The sequence below is a fragment of the Acomys minous genome (genome assembly GCF_964271855.1).
Source record: "Acomys minous genome assembly, chromosome: 15".
Taxonomy (NCBI): domain Eukaryota; kingdom Metazoa; phylum Chordata; class Mammalia; order Rodentia; family Muridae; genus Acomys; species Acomys minous.
In genome coordinates, this window is record NC_140497.1 from 101,013,030 (window position 1) to 101,029,957 (window position 16,928).

General features: G+C 52.9%; 1 protein-coding gene across 1 annotated transcript; it reads left to right on the forward strand.

Annotated features, from left to right (window-relative positions):
• Nucleotides 1-8,624: 8,624 nt before the first annotated feature.
• On the forward strand, nucleotides 8,625-13,525 carry MVB12A (multivesicular body subunit 12A). Its single transcript, XM_084759221.1, has 9 exons — nucleotides 8,625-8,783; nucleotides 8,858-8,956; nucleotides 9,115-9,211; nucleotides 10,889-11,015; nucleotides 11,225-11,344; nucleotides 11,424-11,530; nucleotides 12,392-12,453; nucleotides 12,999-13,055; nucleotides 13,258-13,525. Exons 1-9 carry the CDS (start codon nucleotides 8,700-8,702, stop codon nucleotides 13,318-13,320), a joined length of 816 nt encoding a protein of 271 aa, XP_084615347.1. The 5' UTR covers nucleotides 8,625-8,699; the 3' UTR covers nucleotides 13,321-13,525.
• The last annotated feature ends 3,403 nt before the right edge of the window (nucleotides 13,526-16,928 follow it).

Genomic DNA, 16,928 nt, shown 5'->3' on the forward strand with positions numbered 1-16,928 from the left:
AGCACCCACACACCCACCACACCCCCTACACCCCCGCGTCGCAGCGTCTGGCCAATAGCAACTTCCAGAGCAGCTGGAGGCCATCCTCGTGCAGCGGGGATGCTACCTCCAAGTGGAAACGGGCGGCCTTTCAGTTTCATTTTCCTGAAAGGGGAGGGATTTGCCTCAGCTTTGTGAAGAGAGGGCTGCTGTGGAAAACCCCTGGAAGAAAAAGAAACATCTGGAACTCAACTCAAAATCTTAACCCTCGCTGGCCTGTGACTGGGTGCCTGGTGCATGCGGGACTCAGCTGAACCGTGGCTATCCGTAGTGGCGGCCGGTTTGGTCTCCGGGTAGGGAAAGGACACCAAGGGGCCAGGGTTTGTAGTCAGGGGTCTCCGTGGTGACCTTTGTATCCCTTTGATCCGCGGAAGCATCGTGGGGGCTATGGAGAGTCTGAACAGCGCCTGCACAGAAGCCGAGACTGGCATCTCTCGGCTCTTGTCCTGGAGTCCGGAGGGTCCTGGTGGGGACACCTGCTAGTCCACTACAGCAAGCTCTCTGTTGAACGGGACAACAGACAGTCATCTTTCTTAGAGGGACCCTGAGGAGACAGGTGTTTCCGTGAGCAGCAGGCACTCAGTGGGCCTGCCCCTGCTGTGAACAAAACAGACACACAGAGGCACGGCCAGGAGTTAGGACAGTGTTTTGAAGAACGATAGTGGGTACCATTGAGGACATCCGAAGCACAGAGCCGGAGAGGGCCCTGGAGTGGCCCTGCATACCTGCCATCCCAGCACTCAGAAGGTAGAGACAGTAGGATAGGGGTTCAAGGCCAGCCTCAGCAATATGGTGAGTTCAAGTCCTGCTGGGGCTACTTGAGACCTTGCCTAGTATATACTCTGCTTCCCCCCCCACCCCACACACAACCTCCAAAACCAAAAACCAAACCCCAAAGAAAGCAAACTGGGCGAGAGGGCCTTTGGCTGAGGTTGGAAGGGACTTCCTTCCTCCTGCCTGTCTGGCTGAGGAGACAGAATTTAACCGGCCTGATTACAGGAGCCGGAAGGGGTTGTATTCTTTTCCAGACGATTTCTCAGTCACACCCTGATTAACAACACAGGTTTGTGGGAGGCAGAGGCAGGCAGATAGCTGTGAGTTCAAGGCCAGCCTGGTCTGCAAAGTGAGCCTAGGACAGCCAAGTCTACACAGAGAAACCCTGTCTCAAAAAACCAAACCAAATAAACAAAAACAAACAACACAAGTTGGACTCCGTGGGTTCTTTCCAATTATCTGTTACCTTGTGGAGGGACAGTAGGGGCCTTGGGCCTCCCAGGAGGCCTGATGGGGTATCTGAGGCAGTAGTCTGTCTGCCCTCTACCTAGAGGGCCCCTTCGTGGCTGCCCAGCTCCCAAGGAGTGAGCAGGGGGGATGAATCCTTCTCTGTGTCCCACAAGGTGCCTGCAATAAGGGACTGTGACCGCTAAGACGGGCCAAAGTGTATTCATTGGGGACAACCATCTTTCCAGCCTTGCAGGCAGCCTGTGTTCCAGCAGTGGCCACAGTGTGGCTCTCCAGGCCGCTGTGACACACAGGCTGGGCATTCATTCGTGACCATTTCCCAGCATGCACCTCCCACGGCCCTGGGTCTCTGAAGTGACCTGTCCCTGGAGGCTCACAAATAGGCGGTCATGGTTGTAAGGTGGCAATGCTCAGGTGAATCTCCAAATCGCTGGGGAGATGACAGTGTCACTGATGGCCAGCGTTGTGCTGTGTCTGCTTCGCCATGACAGTCGCTCCCTCATTCCTGCCAGACGGCTTCCGAGGAACTTGTGTCAATCCTCCTACTCACAGTCCTTATGGGTGTGCATCACCATGCGTGGATTGGAAGCCTGTTTCTATGGTAAAAGGTATGACCAGAATTTGGGGGCTCCCACGTGATTTTTGTGGAGACTTTACTGAGGACATACAGTTCAGGACTGTGTGCTGTCTATGTGCTGAATTTTACAGCCCGAATAGCACTTCCATCATGGAGTCAGTTGTGCTAAGCTCTGGAAGCCTGTCCTTTACCAGCTGAGCTGTTTGGACGACACCCCCTTCCTTTTTCTGTACAGCATCTCAGTATATATCAGGGGCTGGCCTTGAACTCCAGATCCTCTTCTGTCAGCCCCCCAAATCGCTGGGATTGAGGCAGAATAGAAAGAGAAAAATCTTAGAGGCACAAAAGGAGAGGAGTGGCAACCTAGGAGGCTCCCTTCCCCCACCCAGCTCTTTCCCGCCACTCTCTAGGCCTCTCACCGGGATCCCAGGGAACCCCTGTGCTGCCCCTGAGCGCTCCCAGCAGCTCCTGTCTCACTCATGAGCTCAGAACCCTGTCCAAGCCTCCTCCTGAGCCATCTTACAAAACTCTTGTTTTCTTTTAGTTTTTTGAGGCAAGGTTTCTCTGTGTAGCCCTGGCTGTCCTGGACTCACTTTGTAGACCAGGCTGGCCTCGAACTCACAGAGATCTGCCTGCCTCTGCCTCCTGAGTGCTGGGATGAAAGGTGTGCGTCACCACGCCCATCTTCACACACTCTCTTATCAAAGGAGAGAGAGCTGGGGCTACAGAGGTGGCTCAGCAGTCAAGAGTTGAAACTGCTTTTGCAGAAAGCCAGCATTTGCTTCCTGGAAACCGTCTCCAGGGATCTGATGCCTTCTCCTCCTGACCTCCACAGGCATCTGTTCTTCTGTGCCTAATCTGCTAAAGACATCAGCCGGACGGTGGTGGCGCAGGGCTTTCATTCCAGCACTTGGGAGGCAGAGACAGGCTGATCTCTGTGAGTTCAAGACCAGCCTGGTCTATAAAGTGAGTCCTACACAGAGAAACCCTGTCTTGAAAAACAAACAAACAAACAAACAAACAAACAGAAAGAAAGAAAGCACAGCCGGGTGGTGGTGGCGCACGCCTTTAATCCCAGCACTTGGGAGGCAGAGGCAGGTGGATCTCTGTGAGTTCGAGGCCAGCCTGTTCTACAATGCAAGTCCAAGACAGCCAAGGCTACACAGAGAAACCTTGTCTCAAAAAACCAAAAAAAGAAAGAAAGAAAGAAAGAAAGAAAGAAAGAAAGAAAGAAAGAAAGAAAGAGACATAAACTTACTTAATTAAAAATAAACTTAGCTGGGCGGTGGTGGCACTTGGTGGTACACGCCTTTAATCCCAGCACTCGGGAGGCAGACAAAAAAAAGGAAACAAACAAAAAGCCTCCTCAAGGAAACTGGTCCAGAGAGGCAAAGTAGCGCCCACATGTTATTCCAACGACTGCAAGAGGCGGATGCCGGGTGGTGAAGTGACCCATCCGAGATAGATACCGATAAGCCAATTAAAACTACAAAAGTCCTCCCCCTGATACACTAAAGTAATTCCATTTTGCTTTCTGGATTTGGGTGAGCTACTGAATTCTGGATCTAGAAAAACCCACAAAGATACACTTGGCACAAAGATACAGAATAATCAATCAGCTAGAAAACAGGAAAGTACTAAAAGTCCAGACGTTCCCGCAGATCTCCCAAAACAATAATTAATTTAGGAGTTAATTATTCGTGGTTTGATACTGGACACGGATACCAATTAGTTCAAAGGAAAATCAATAGAGTGCTTGCCAAGCTAGAAGCCCACTTAGCTGCTTTCGTGCTTATTACAGTCTATAAAAGTCCTTTCCTACTACTAGGCTCACACATGATCCACTGCGTTGGTGATAGTTGAAAATTAAGCGTAAGCTGAAAATTAAAAGACCCTTGTGTGTTTGGATCCATATCGGCTCCTAGCATTCGTTAGAGTCTCATTAAAACCCGGCACAACATCCCCTCCCCCGCCTTTGTTTTTTCTAGACAGGATTTTTTTCTCTGTGTAGCCTTGGCTGTCCTGGACTTGCTTTTTAGACCAGGCTGGCCTCTAACTCACAGAGATCCACCTTGCTCTGCCTCCTTAGTGTTGAGATTACAGGCGTGAGCCACTACACATGGCAAGAGTCCTTTTTTTTTTCTTTTTAAAGATTTATTTATTTATGATTACGTATACAGTGTTCTACCTGCACGTACACCTACAGGCCAGAAGAGGGCATCAGATCACATTATAAACGGTTGTGAGCCACCATGTGGGTGCTGGGAATTGAACCCAGGACCTCTGGAAGAGCAGTCAGTGCTCTTAACCTCTGAGCCATCTCTCCAGTCTGCTAGTCCTTTAGTAATGGCCAGACCAAGTGTAGCTAAAGCTCAGGGAGACAGCGTTCTTTATTTTCATTTATTTATTTATTTTCATATATTTTATTAATTTATTCATATTACATCTCAATTGTTATCCCATCCCTTATATTTTCCCATTCCTTCCTCCCTCCCATTTCCCCTTACTCACCTCCCCTATGACTGTGACTGAGGGGGACCTCCTCCCCCTGTATATGCTCATAGGGTATCAAGTCTTTTCTTGGTAGCCTGCTGTCCTTCCTCTGAGTGCCACCAGGTCTCCCCATCCAGGAGACCTGGTCAAATATCGGGCACCAGAATTTGTGTGAAAGTCAGTCCCCACTCTCCACTCAACTGTGGAGAATGTCCTGTCCATTGGCTAGATCTGTGTAGTGAGACAGCATTTTTTAAAACACAAAATATTTCCTGAGCTCAGTCTACAAAGAGAGCCCAGGATAGCCAAGGCTAACACACAGACACACACACACACACACACACACACACACACACACACACACACACACTTAAGAACCACAGCTGGGTCAGTGTCGGGGGCTTGGAGTAACCCTGTATCATCTGTCTTGCCAAGATGGGCAGTATTTTCCGAACACAAGACAGTTATTTTTGATTTACACTTCCTCTAGTTACTTCAGTTTTAGATTTTAGTTTGCACACTGTGGCTCATACATCTGGACAAGGTCAGGGTCAAGGACAGCCCCCAAAGTGTTGACGACAGGGTAGGTGTGGCTGCTGGCAGGTGGGAGGCTGAGAGCATCTAGGCTGCACACGGAACAGTCAGAGCAGGTGGTGATCCCACAGTCCCTTCAATAGCCACGAGTTCAAGGTCCACCTGGGCTGTATGAGTTCCTACTTTACATTAAAACAAGCAGACGAGCAAAAGCAAAACAACAACAACAACAACAAAAAAAAAAACCCCTTTAAAATATTGGCAAAAAAGCAATCAATCAATCAAAAAAAAAATAGAGGCAAAAGGAGAAACTTGAAATACTTTCAGTTCTAGGACTTTTGACAAACGAAACCACTGTGGCTGTGCAGCTGTTGACTTAAATAGACCTGAAGGCAAAGCAGGGGGCTGGGGCTTGGTCTGGTGCATTGTGATGCTAATTAATAAAAAAGCCATTACACCTGGGCAGGGCGTGGCTAAGGCTCTTGGCCTGAGGGAGACTGGGAGAATCTTGGGAAGAAGACAGACTAGAGGAAAAGAGAGAAAAAAGGAGGTCGCCGTGGGTTAGGTGGAGGAGAAGCAGGTGGCCGGCTTGGATGGAGGATTTGGCCCAGAGGAAGGACATTAGCAAGTGTATGGAATTACAGATGGGAGGTAGCTTGATAGAAATTATTAGAACCGGGGCTGGAGAGATGGTTCAGTGGTTAAGAGCACTGCCTGCTCTTCCAAGGGACCTGGGTTCAATTCCCAGCACCCACATGGCAGCTCACAACTGTCTGTAACTCCAGGATCTGACAACCTCACACCAACGCACATAAATTAAATAAAAATATTTTTTTGAAAAAGAAATTATTAGAAGCAGATGGCATGGGATTGGGGATCCCATACCTGCCCTACCATGGGAAGTAATTTAGGGGATTCATATCTGCCCTGCCCCAGGTGAACTAAGGCTATTTTAAAATATAACAGGTGTCTGTGTCTTGATTGATTGCTAGCGGGTTATATTGCTGTAATAATAATAATTACAGGCCTGATAATAAACATTATTAGGAGCCGGGCGTGGTGGCACACGCCTTTAATCCCAGCACTCGGGAGGCAGAGGCAGGCGGGTCGCTGTGAGTTTGAGGCCAGTCTGGTCTACAAAGTGAGTCCAGGATGGCCAAGGCTACACAGAGAAACCCTGTCTTGAAAAACCAAAAAAAAATTATTAGGTTATACTACTGGTAAATAAACAACAACGGTAGGAATTTTTGGTGCTGTTCATTTGGTTATTTTTTAATTTTTGTTTGTTTTGTTTTTGAGGCAGGGTCTGTCTAGGTAGCCCTGAATGTTCTGGATCTCACTATGTAGACCAGGTTGGCCTGCAATTACAGAGATCCACCTGCTTCTGTAAGTTTTATGATTCTTTTTTTTTTTTAAGATTTATTTTATTATTATGTATACAGTATTGTCTGCTTGTTTACCTGCAGGCCAGAAGAAGGCACCAAGTTACATTATAGATGGTTGTGAGCCACCATGTGGTTGCTGGGAATTGAACTCAGGACCTTTGGAAGAGCAGGCGGTGCTCTTAACCACTGAGCCATCTCTCCAGCCTCAGTTTTATGATTCTTATAGAGCAAGGCACCCCCTTCTCTGCGGGCCTTTGGGTGGAGTGCAGAGCCTCACACATCCCAGGCAGACACTCTGCCTCCAGGCTCTGCTCCTGCTGTGGTTCATATTTCCATTTATGTATTTGTTACCTTTAAACATTATGCACCCCAATCCCATATACCTCCCTGGCTTTTCATATCTGTGCCCCTCCACTTTTGCAGGATATTCCATCTTATTGTGAACCCCGAGACTGTAAACTGTAAAAACCTGCTTCCTGTTTGACGTGGCTCAGCCCTAGCACGCACCTTTAATCTAGATGCTTTCTGTACACAGGATTTAATAAAGTCAACCCTAGGTCAAGAGGCGGCGGAGCGAGAAACCGGCTGAGAGTGACTAAAGAGGAGGAACGCCTTGGAGGTGAAGGTTATTTAAGACAGTGTGGAGAAGAAGAGTTTTTGAGCTTTGAGCTAGCAAGCTTGCTGGCTTTTAGCTCTTGGCTTTTCCTTCTGGGTGATCAGCTGAGCTAGCAAGCTTTGGGTTTGGGGCTTTGGGCTTTTGGGTCTTATTCTCTGGTCATGAGCTGGGTGCTTTCTCTGCTTCTCTGGGCTGGCAGGTTTTCACCCCAGCATCTGGCTCCTGGGTCTTTATTAGTAATATGGGACGTTTTAGATTTTCATTTTTTACAACAACACTCTACCTCTCCACTAAAAGAAATAAAAGCCAAAAGGCAAAAACAAACAAACAAAAAAATAAATAAATATCTTCTGTGGAAGCTGTAATGTATTACAATGTGTCGCACTGTATACACTTTTGTACAGACTTCTTTTTTCTTGCTTATGTTCGTTGCAGTGAGTTGCTGGTCTGGTGTGGGGCCTCTGGCTTCTGATGCACCGTCAGCACTGGATGCCCATGGGGACTCCTCAGTTACCCTGCAGCTTTGGGTCTGCAGGATCTGCTCCTTCATGCACCCCAGTAGTTTATAATGGGGGTAAATTGTTACAGTAACTTTTATTTGCCTAAATTAATTGCCGTATCAGAGATTTACAGCCTCCACCTGCTAACGTAGTCCTGGAGTTTCTAGCATCTGTACAACCATAGCTAGGCCTAGAATGTGTTCGGCTATTGGAAGACGCTGCTGTTTAAGGCCACTGTCCACCATGTCCGGACAGCTCACCAGCGCTCAGTGCAGAATGGACTCCCTTTCCCAGCAGGGGCTTCCTTCTCTCTGCCTCAATTGATCCAGACAGTGTCGCTAAGCCTGACTCTCACCCAAGAGGGCATCACGGTAGCCCTCGGCACAATGCAGGCTCAACTTCCTTTTTCCGGATAAGAACCTGCTGGATAAATATCTGTGATTCTGGAATGTAAAGCATTCCAGGCATCTGAAGCCCCAGCCAGCAGTGTACACCTCCCCAGGGAACCCCTCCCCCACCCACAGAACCGGGTGTACATGCCTTGTTCACCCCAGCCAGCAGTGTACACCTCCCCAGGGAACCCCTCCCCCACCCACAGAACCGGGTGTACATGCCTTGTTCACCCCAGCCAGCGGTGTACACCTCCCCAGTGAACCCCTCCCCGACACCTGCACCCCCAAGAACTGTATATACATCCCTTGTTCGCCCCTATGAAGTTGAGCCTTCTCACCAGAGCTGGCCCTGCAGAGTTACTCTGTCCTACTGATGTAGTACAAGACTTGCCACACAAACCACTCACGCACCGATATCAATGAAATGTTGATGACATTGATGGTTTATTTAAACACTTTCCAGCCGGGCGGTGGTGGCCCACGCCTTTAATCCCAGCACTCGGGAGGCAGAGGCAGGCGGATCGCTGTGAGTTCGAGGCCAGCCTGGTCTACAAAGTTAGTCCAGGACAGGCAAGGCTACACAGAGAAACCTTGTCTCGAAAAAACAAAAAACAAACAAAAAACAAAAAAAAGGGTCCGAGGGTGATGCCGCATGGCATTCTGGGGAGTGTAGTCCTTTCCGTTCCGGGAGCTGAGCCGCCCCCTAGTGGACAGGGTGGTGTTTAGGGACGGAAGTTCTAATCCTTCCGCAAACGAGTCTCAAGGGCACACCTAGTGGGCGTGGCTCCACCGGACTGGGCAGCAGTGTCCGCGCGTGCGCACTAGCTGCTCGCGTCACGCTTTCAATGGTGCTCTGGGAGTTGTAGTCCACGCTTCCGGGCTCTCGGAGGGCGTTAGCTGCCTTCTGAATTCCCAGGGAGGATGGATCCCGGGGCAGACGCGGCGCCGCTGGTCGGTCTAGTCTGGTCATCGGCCTCGGCGCCGCCACCTCCGGGTTTCACCGCGGTGAGTGGGGGTTGGGAAAGGCAGCGGGGGCGGGCCGGGGCGGGAAAAAGCCCGCTGACCCGTGCGACCCGCAGATCACCTGCACCGTGGAGGGCGCGACCGCCAACTTTGGCCGCGGCTTCGCGCAGAAGGCCGGCTACTACCTGTGCCTGAGCTCCCTGGGCAGCCTGGAGGTGAGCACCGCGGAGCCTGCCCCACCACGCCCCCACGCCCCCTGCCCCCTGCCCCCTGCCCCCTGCCCCTGCCGCCCCTGACCCTCCCCGCTGACACCCACTATCCGTGCCCACCGCCTCTGCCTCCCTGCTGACCGCCCCTGCCTCCTTCCTCCCAGAACCCTCAGGACAATGTGGTAGTGGACATGCAGATCGTGATGGACAAGGGCCCCCTACCCCCAGGCTTCTCTACAGTCAACGATCCTCTGGATACCAGTAAGATCCGTGGGCCCACGGGAGAACTACAGGCACAGGACCGGCTAGCTGGGCAGGGAGGCGCCACCTGTGCGTGCAGAACTTGGGAAGCTGAGGCAGGAGGATGATGGGGAGTTCAAGGCCAGCCTGGGCTACACTGAGGCCTTGTCTCAACCCACTTCCCCAAAATTAAACAGTTGACACACACCAGGCTGAGGCAGGAGGATGGCTGTGAGCGAGTGTCTAACCTGGGCTACGGAGTGAGCTCTTGCTTCAGCTTTTCCTAAGAATTTGAGCGTGGCGGGGCACACCTGCCACCGATCTGAGCTACATGAAAGCGTGTTCCTCAACAAACAACAACCCCATATGTTTTTGGAACCTGGCCGGCCTTGCTAACTGACACTGGGTCACTCTGCTTGCCCTCTGCTTCTGTGGCGGAGCGAGTCCTCTCCTGTTCTCTTTTCCTTTCCAGGCTCTTGCACGGCAAGTCCGCCTGGAGCTGGCTTTCCCTGCCCTCTGCGTAGCTCAGCTTCCCCTCTGCCCCCTCCCCTGCCTGAGCCAGCTGCCCACCTCCCCGATGGTGCTTGGTTCTCACGGTGCTGTCTTTAGTGACTGCTGGCGGGCTGCTGTGCAGGGTCAGGTCAGTGTGCAGACGAGGGAGGCGTCCACAAATTCTCCTGTCCTCCGCTTGCAGCTGTTCTCGTGACTTATGTGTTTAACAGGTGGGGGGGGGGGTTGTCTCAGTGTGTAGCCCCAGCTGGCCTGGAACTTCAGTCCTCTCTCCTTGAGGGGTCCCAGGCATGAGCCATAGTGACCAGCCCCTTATAACCTAACCTGCTAGGTGTGAGCCCTGCTGCTCCTCATCCCAGCACTTGAGGGGCCGAGGCAGGAGGCTTGCTTCCAGTTCAAAGCCCCTTCGGGCTATGTGGCGAATTCCAGGGCGGCCTAGACTGCAGAGTAAGGTCCTGTTGCAAAAGCCAGGGCTGGGGCCATGCCTAAATCAGTGAGCTTCTCACCTAGTGTGCACGAGGCCTGGCTCCATCCCCAGTGCCATAAACTAGAGGGGGCCATCCAGCCCTCTGAAGGCTAAGGCAAGAGCTGACATTCAGGGTCATCCACGGCTACATAGAGATTTTGGGGCTAGCCTGGGCTACATGAGACTTAGCTCACAAACAGAAATAAGTGCATATAATACAAAATAGCCCTTCTGACCCCATGGAGCATACACAGTAGCCTTGGGTTGGATTTTTTTTTTTTTCCCGAGACAGGGTTTCTCTGCGTAACAGTCCTGGCTGTCCTGGACTCACTTTTGTAGACTAGGCTGGCCTCGAACTCACAGCGATCCACCTGCCTCTGCCTCCTGAGTGCTGTGATTAAAGGTGTGCGCCACCATGCCCGACTGGATTTTTTTTTTTTTTTTTGAAGAGCGGTTTTGTGAGCCCCTGGGTTATAGGACCAGGGAAAAGGATATTGGGTGCCGAAACAGATGCTTTACTATTGATTCCTCCTGTCAAATATTTAACAATTTCAGCCCGTTTCAATGATCCCATATGAGTTAGTGAATCTCCTATGATTATGGCATTTATTATTTAACCAACTGCCTGGTGTTGTCCCTAACAGTAGTGGCAAGCATCTCTGAGTGTTCCCATCCCAACCCCACTCCCCTCTCTCACTTCCCTGCCCCCCACTCCCTCCCAGAGGCCTCTGTGTCCAAGAAGAAACGCATGTGTGTGAGGCTGATGGCCCTGGGGGCAGCTGACATGGTCGTGTGTGATGTGAAGTTGAGTGGGAAGACCAAGACCGTGCCAGGATACCTGCGAGTGGGGTAGGGAGGGGCGTCCGCCGCCCTCGGACTCCTGCCCTGCCTGCCGCTTTGCCCTCTTCTCTGCATGTGGGGGTGGGGATCTCACGGGCACAAGGGTGAGGTTGCTGAAAGGAAAATACCCCCTAAATGGCAGCCACAGGGAGACACAGGCCCGCTCTCCCAGCCCTGGCTGCCAGACACTGGTTTCCTCCTGTCCTCCCTCTCTCTAGGGACATGGGTGGTTTCGCCATCTGGTGCAAGAAATCCAAGGCCCCCAGGCCGGTGCCCAAGCCCCGCACTCTCACCCAGGACATGCGAGGGCTCTCACTAGACCCCCCCAGGCAGCCCAGGTGAGGCTCAGACACTCCGGTGGGCAGATGGGCCAGGGAGACTTCAGCCTGACTCAGGTCACTGTCCCCTGCTCACCAGCAAAGCCGGCCACCCTGAGCGGACGCTGTCCAGGCTGGGCTCTCGGGCGTCCACTCTGCGGAGGAATGACTCCATCTATGAGGCATCCAGTCTCTACGGCATCTCAGGTAGGCACAGAGCCGAGAAACTGAGGCCTGGGGTGGGAGGCAGGACTCCCCACAGGATTTTTATTTATTTTTATTTTTTTCAAAATTTTTTTGATTTGTTATGTATATGCTCTGCCTGCATGTATGCCTGTATTCCAGAAGAGGGCACCAGATCTCATTATAGGTGGCTGTGAGCCACCATGTGGTTTCTGGGAATTGAACTCAGGACCTCTGGGAGAGCAGTCAGTGCTCTTAGCTTCTGAGCCATCTCTCCAGCCCAGGATTTGAATTGTCAAGATTTCTTTTTATTTTATGTGTGTGTGTGTGTGTGTGTGTGTGTGTGTGTGTGTGTGTGTGTGTGTGTTTGCCTACTTGTGTGTCTGTGCCCCAGGTGTGTGCATTGCCTTGGAGGCCTTAGATAGGGCACCAACAGCAGTCCTGAGTCCCTTGCTGCCAGAGGCCAGCTCAGGGAGCTAGAGTTTGGGCATGCCATTCATGGGGTGAGTTCCAGGAGTGTGTGGAACCCAAAAGCAGCTTCAACACCAGAAAGGGCTGGTGACCCCACACAGCTGCGTAGATAGGTCCCCTTCAGCTAACTGTCCACATGCTGTGGACTTCAGCGCATCATGTGAGATTAAGGAAGGATTTCATACCTGGGTTGGACGTCAGCGGTGGGGGGGGGGGTAGGGTGGCAGAGGGTGGGGTAGGGAGGTGGGACAGGGTCCCTCTTCTGTGAGGAACCATCACCAGCCAGCAGTCCCGATCCCAGGGTCGGTCACTTACAAGGAGTCACAGCTCCCTGGGTGAGCAGGGTCACGCGGGGAGGCCACAGGGTGTCTGGGGTCTTCCTCCACAGCCTCCCTGGGTTCTCTTTTATTGCAGCCATGGATGGGGTTCCCTTCACACTGCACCCGAGATTTGAGGGCAAAAGCTGCGGGCCTTTGGTGAGTGAGCGTCCGCCCGGATCTGGGTGCTGTAGCAGCCACTGTTCACGGGGCTGAGACATCCCTGCTTCTGTATGACCCGCCACAGCGGCCGGGATCTGAGTGGGAGACGGATAGAGGCCACAGGGTCTGAGCAGGGGCGTGGGAGTGGGGGGAGACACGGGCTGATGTTTGTGGGGCTGGTGCATGCCAGACAACCCAGGACTCAGGCACTGCTAAGCTGTGTGTGTGTGTGTGTGTGTGTGTGTGTGTGTGCATGTGTGTGTGTGTGTGCGTGTGTGTCTGTGTCTGTTGTTCATGGTCATCCTTGCTTCCTAGTGAGTTTGAGGCTAGCCTGGGCTACACGAGATGCCATCTGGGAAGTTAGGGGCGTGTCAGCTGGCAAAGCACTTCCACCCCGCCTCAGTTAGTTTTAGTCGCTGGGCCCCACAGGATTCCTAGGAGTTAACCTTTGACCTCCTAGGCAGGCCGTGGTGAGTGTGCGGGGGCTGCGCACGCCACGGGTCAGTGGGACTTAGGCCTCACAGCCCCACTCTGTCTGCTAGAGCTTGTCTGCCTTTGGGGACCTGACGATTAAGTCATTGGCCGACATTGAAAAGGAGGTAGGTGCAGGGGTGCATGACTCGCTGGGCCCCTACCCTGTGTCCTCAGGCCCCCAGACCTTTGGCTTTTCCCGGTACCCGGGCTCCGCAGGGCTGGACAGCTGTCTCTGGTCTGTCCCTGTGCCTCCGTCCCTCCCACTGTCCCCCTGCCCCGCCCCCGCCCCCAGTCCTTTTCTTCAGTCCCCATCTGTCCACTCCCCAGTATAACTATGGCTTCGTGGTGGAGAAGACAGCGGCTGCTCGCCTGCCCCCCAGCGTCTCTTAGTCGCAGCCTCAGGTGCCGCCGGGACTCCAGCAGCCGCACTGACAGACATTGCTGATTGACAGCCGCCTCTCAGCCCGCCTGCTTGGAGACAGGGTCTCCTGCATGGCGGTGCAGGGGCGGCCTGGGCAGTGTGGCGCCTTCTCTCCTCAGAAGTCTGTCTAGAGGCTGCGCATGTTGCCAGCACTAAATACTACTTGGTATCCACTGTGTGGTGTCTTTTGTTTTCTTTTTAAGATTTATTTTGAATTATATGAGTGAATGTGAGTGTGTTGTCCATCTGTCTGTCCGTCTGTCCGTCTGTCTGTCTGTCTGCTGGTGCTCTTGGAGGCCAGAAGAAAGCACTGGATTCTCTGGAGCTGGAATCCCAGGTGATTGTGAGTCCCCTGATACGGGTGCTGGGGACTGAACTTAGCTTCCCTGTACGGTCTTTATGCTATTTATGAGGCATGATCTTGTGTAGCCCAGGCTGGCCACTGCATAGCCTAGGGTAAAGCTCTGGTCCTCCAGGCGTGCTCTGCAACACCTTGTTTTTGTGGTGCTAGGCATGAAGGCTAAGGATTTGTGCATGCCAGGCTTGCACTCTGACAATCCCAGCTGCAGCCTCAGCTTTATTTGCTTGTCTGGGAAGGGGCGCTCTTGAGTGTCCTGTGTGGAGGTCCAAGGACAGTTTGCAGGAGTCAGTTCCCTCATGTCGTGTGGCCATCTCTGCGGTAAATCTCCATCCTACAGTGAAGGTCCTTAAAGGAGGAAGGAAATTACTCAGTCACCTCAGGAAGTCCTTAAAACTGACCAGGTGTATTATGCCTGGCCCTTCCCAAGCATGTCTAAGCAGTAGTGACTGCTGAGAGTCGCTGCCTGCGGGCCGTGCAATGACCTCCAGGTCCTCAGCTGTGTGAGCTGTCACCCATGCCGGGGTGGGCTGTGGGGATGCAGCTGCCTTTGAGCCATTTCTGCTCCTGTAAGTAACCCCAATAAAACTCAGTGGTTCACCAAGTTGGTGTTGGTACTTTGCTCTGTGGCTGACCCCTTTGGGGTGAGTAGGAGTTTGTTTACAGTTCCCCAAATGGGGTCACACACCTACCACCGTGTGGATCCTGGGGTGTCTTAGAGCCTCCACTGCTGTGAAGAGACACCATGACCAAGGCAGCTCTTTTATAAAAGACAACTCCCCGCCCCCCCCCCCCCCAGTGTTTCCCTGTGTAGCCCTGGCTGTCCTGGACTCTCTTTGTAGACCAGGCTGGCCTTGCACTCAGCGATCCACCTGCCTCTGCCTCCCGAGTGCTGGGATTAAAGGTGTGCGCCACCACGCCTGGCAAAAGCACACGTAGTTGGGGCTGGCTTACAGCTCAGAGGTGTTAGTCCATTATTACCACACGGGAAGCACACAGCGAATGGGCAGACATGGTGTGGGGGAGCCAAGCATCCTACATCCTGATCCTCAGGCAGCAGAAGGAGACTGTCACACACTGCACGGAGCTTGAGCCCACCCCACGGTGACACACGTCCCCCAACAAGACCATGCCTTGGATTCACACACACACAGACACACAGACACCGGAGCCCTTGTGGGCAGAAGGCACCAGACCCTATAGAGCTCAGTGACAGGCGCTGTGCAGCACTGGATACAGGTGTTGGGGACAGCAGCGAGTGCCCCGTGGCTGAGCTGGCCCTCCAGCCCACATCCGCTCTCAGCCCTTCCCTCTGCTTTTGGTTTTTTCTGAACAAAGACCACACTGGTGCATCTGTCTCACGCCTGCTCCTTTTCAAGTTTCACAGGTGCGTCTCTGAGGCAGCCTGGCCCCCCCACCAAGCAGCCTGCCCCCCCCTGCAGCCTGCCCCCCCCCACAAGGCAGCCTGGCCCCCCCATGAGGCAGCCTGAGGAGCGAGGGTGAGGGGAGAGCCAGGCCGGCGGGCATCACAGGACCGGGTGTCTCCTAACATTTATAGCCAGACCAATGCCAGCATGAGTCGCCTTTGGAAGTAAACCCTCGGGTTTTGTGTGACGTTGGAGAGGTACCCACAGCGTCTTTGGGCTTAGGACTGCTGAGTGCAGTGAGGAGGACCAGCGACAGCAAACCGGCGGCGCCTGCAGCTGAGTGGGCAGCGTGAAGGCAGACACACTTGGAAGGTGGAGGCAGGGGAATCAGGAGTGCAGTGCCATTCTTGACCACCATAGGCTAGCCTGTGCTACCTGAGAACCTGCCTCAAAAATAAACAATTAGGCTGGGTGTAGTGGCACAGGCCTTTAACCACAGCACTTATGAGGTAGGAACAGGTACGTCTGTGAGTTCAAGGATAGCCTGGTCTACATAGTCCCAGGACAGCCAGGGCTTTGTAGAAAGACTATGTTTCAAAACCCAATAAGAAAATGAAACAATTTAGGGCCAGGCACGGTGGTGGTAGTGGCGGTGGCTCACGCCTGTAATCCCAGCACCCAAGAGGCAGAGGCAGGTGGATCGCTGTGAGCTTGAGGCTAGCCTGGCCTACAGAGTGAGTCCAGGACAGTCCAGGACTACACAGAAAAACAAAATAAAATCCCAGCACTCGGGAGGCAGAGACAAGTGGATCTCTGTGAGTTCGAGGTCAGCCTGGTCTACAAAGTGAGTCTAGAACATCCAAGGCTACACAGAGAAACCCTGTCTCAAAAAAAAAAAACCAAAATAAATAAATAAATAAAGGTACACAATAGATAGATAGATTAAAAAAAAAACCACACAAATTGGAGGGTCAGCCCTGTGTGGACCCCACAGAGGACAGGCTCACAGAGCGATGGCACAAGCTTGGTCAAGCTCCTCAGGGAGGTTGTCCCAGGTCGCAGAGAACCTGCCAGAAGTTTGGGGTACAAATACACTTTTCCATGAGCACTCATGGCTTCAGATAAACACAGATGGAAAATGGGTACTTAAGAGGCTGAGGCAGAAGGATCACCCCGAGTTCCAGCAGGTGTTTGAAGGATTATCTCCCTCTGCTAGGACACCAACAGCAAACCTTTCTAGCAAAGTCTGCCTTGGGGAGCCAGTGAGTTCACCTGGCTTACGGTACATGGCTGTGAGGTACAGGCGAGACAATCGTGACACTGGGAAATGTCAACCTGCTGAACTGATGACCCCCAAAGCTGCATAGACTGAGTCCCCTCCAGTTAACTCTCCACACTCCAGGGACCCCAGTCCTGAAACGGGGCGTGTGGGACTTGGGCGGAGTACATACCGTGGGAGGGGAGAGGGGAGGGGTTCTCAGGCAAGTGTCCATCGCCCCTCCCACCGCCCCTCCCATCCTGTTCTCCTGGGGCGGGGACAGGACGAGGACAGAGCTGTACAAGCAGAGCCGGTCAGGGCTGGCCAAGGATCTCAGGGGAGCCTAGCTATGCTTTGAAGTCTGTCAACAAGGACACTCAGAGGGGTGCCACTAAGCCACCCTGGACACAGGGATCTGGGGACAGTCCTGCTCCTACCTGGGCTGCCAGGACCCGCCCAGGCTGCAGTGGCGCCAGCCACCAAATCTGATCTCACTGGGAAGCAAAAGCCATTTGTTGTCCCAGATTACCTTCCCAGCTGCCCCGAAACCGCCCGGGATCGTGTTTTCAGAGCACCCGCGGGTAACCCGAGGCC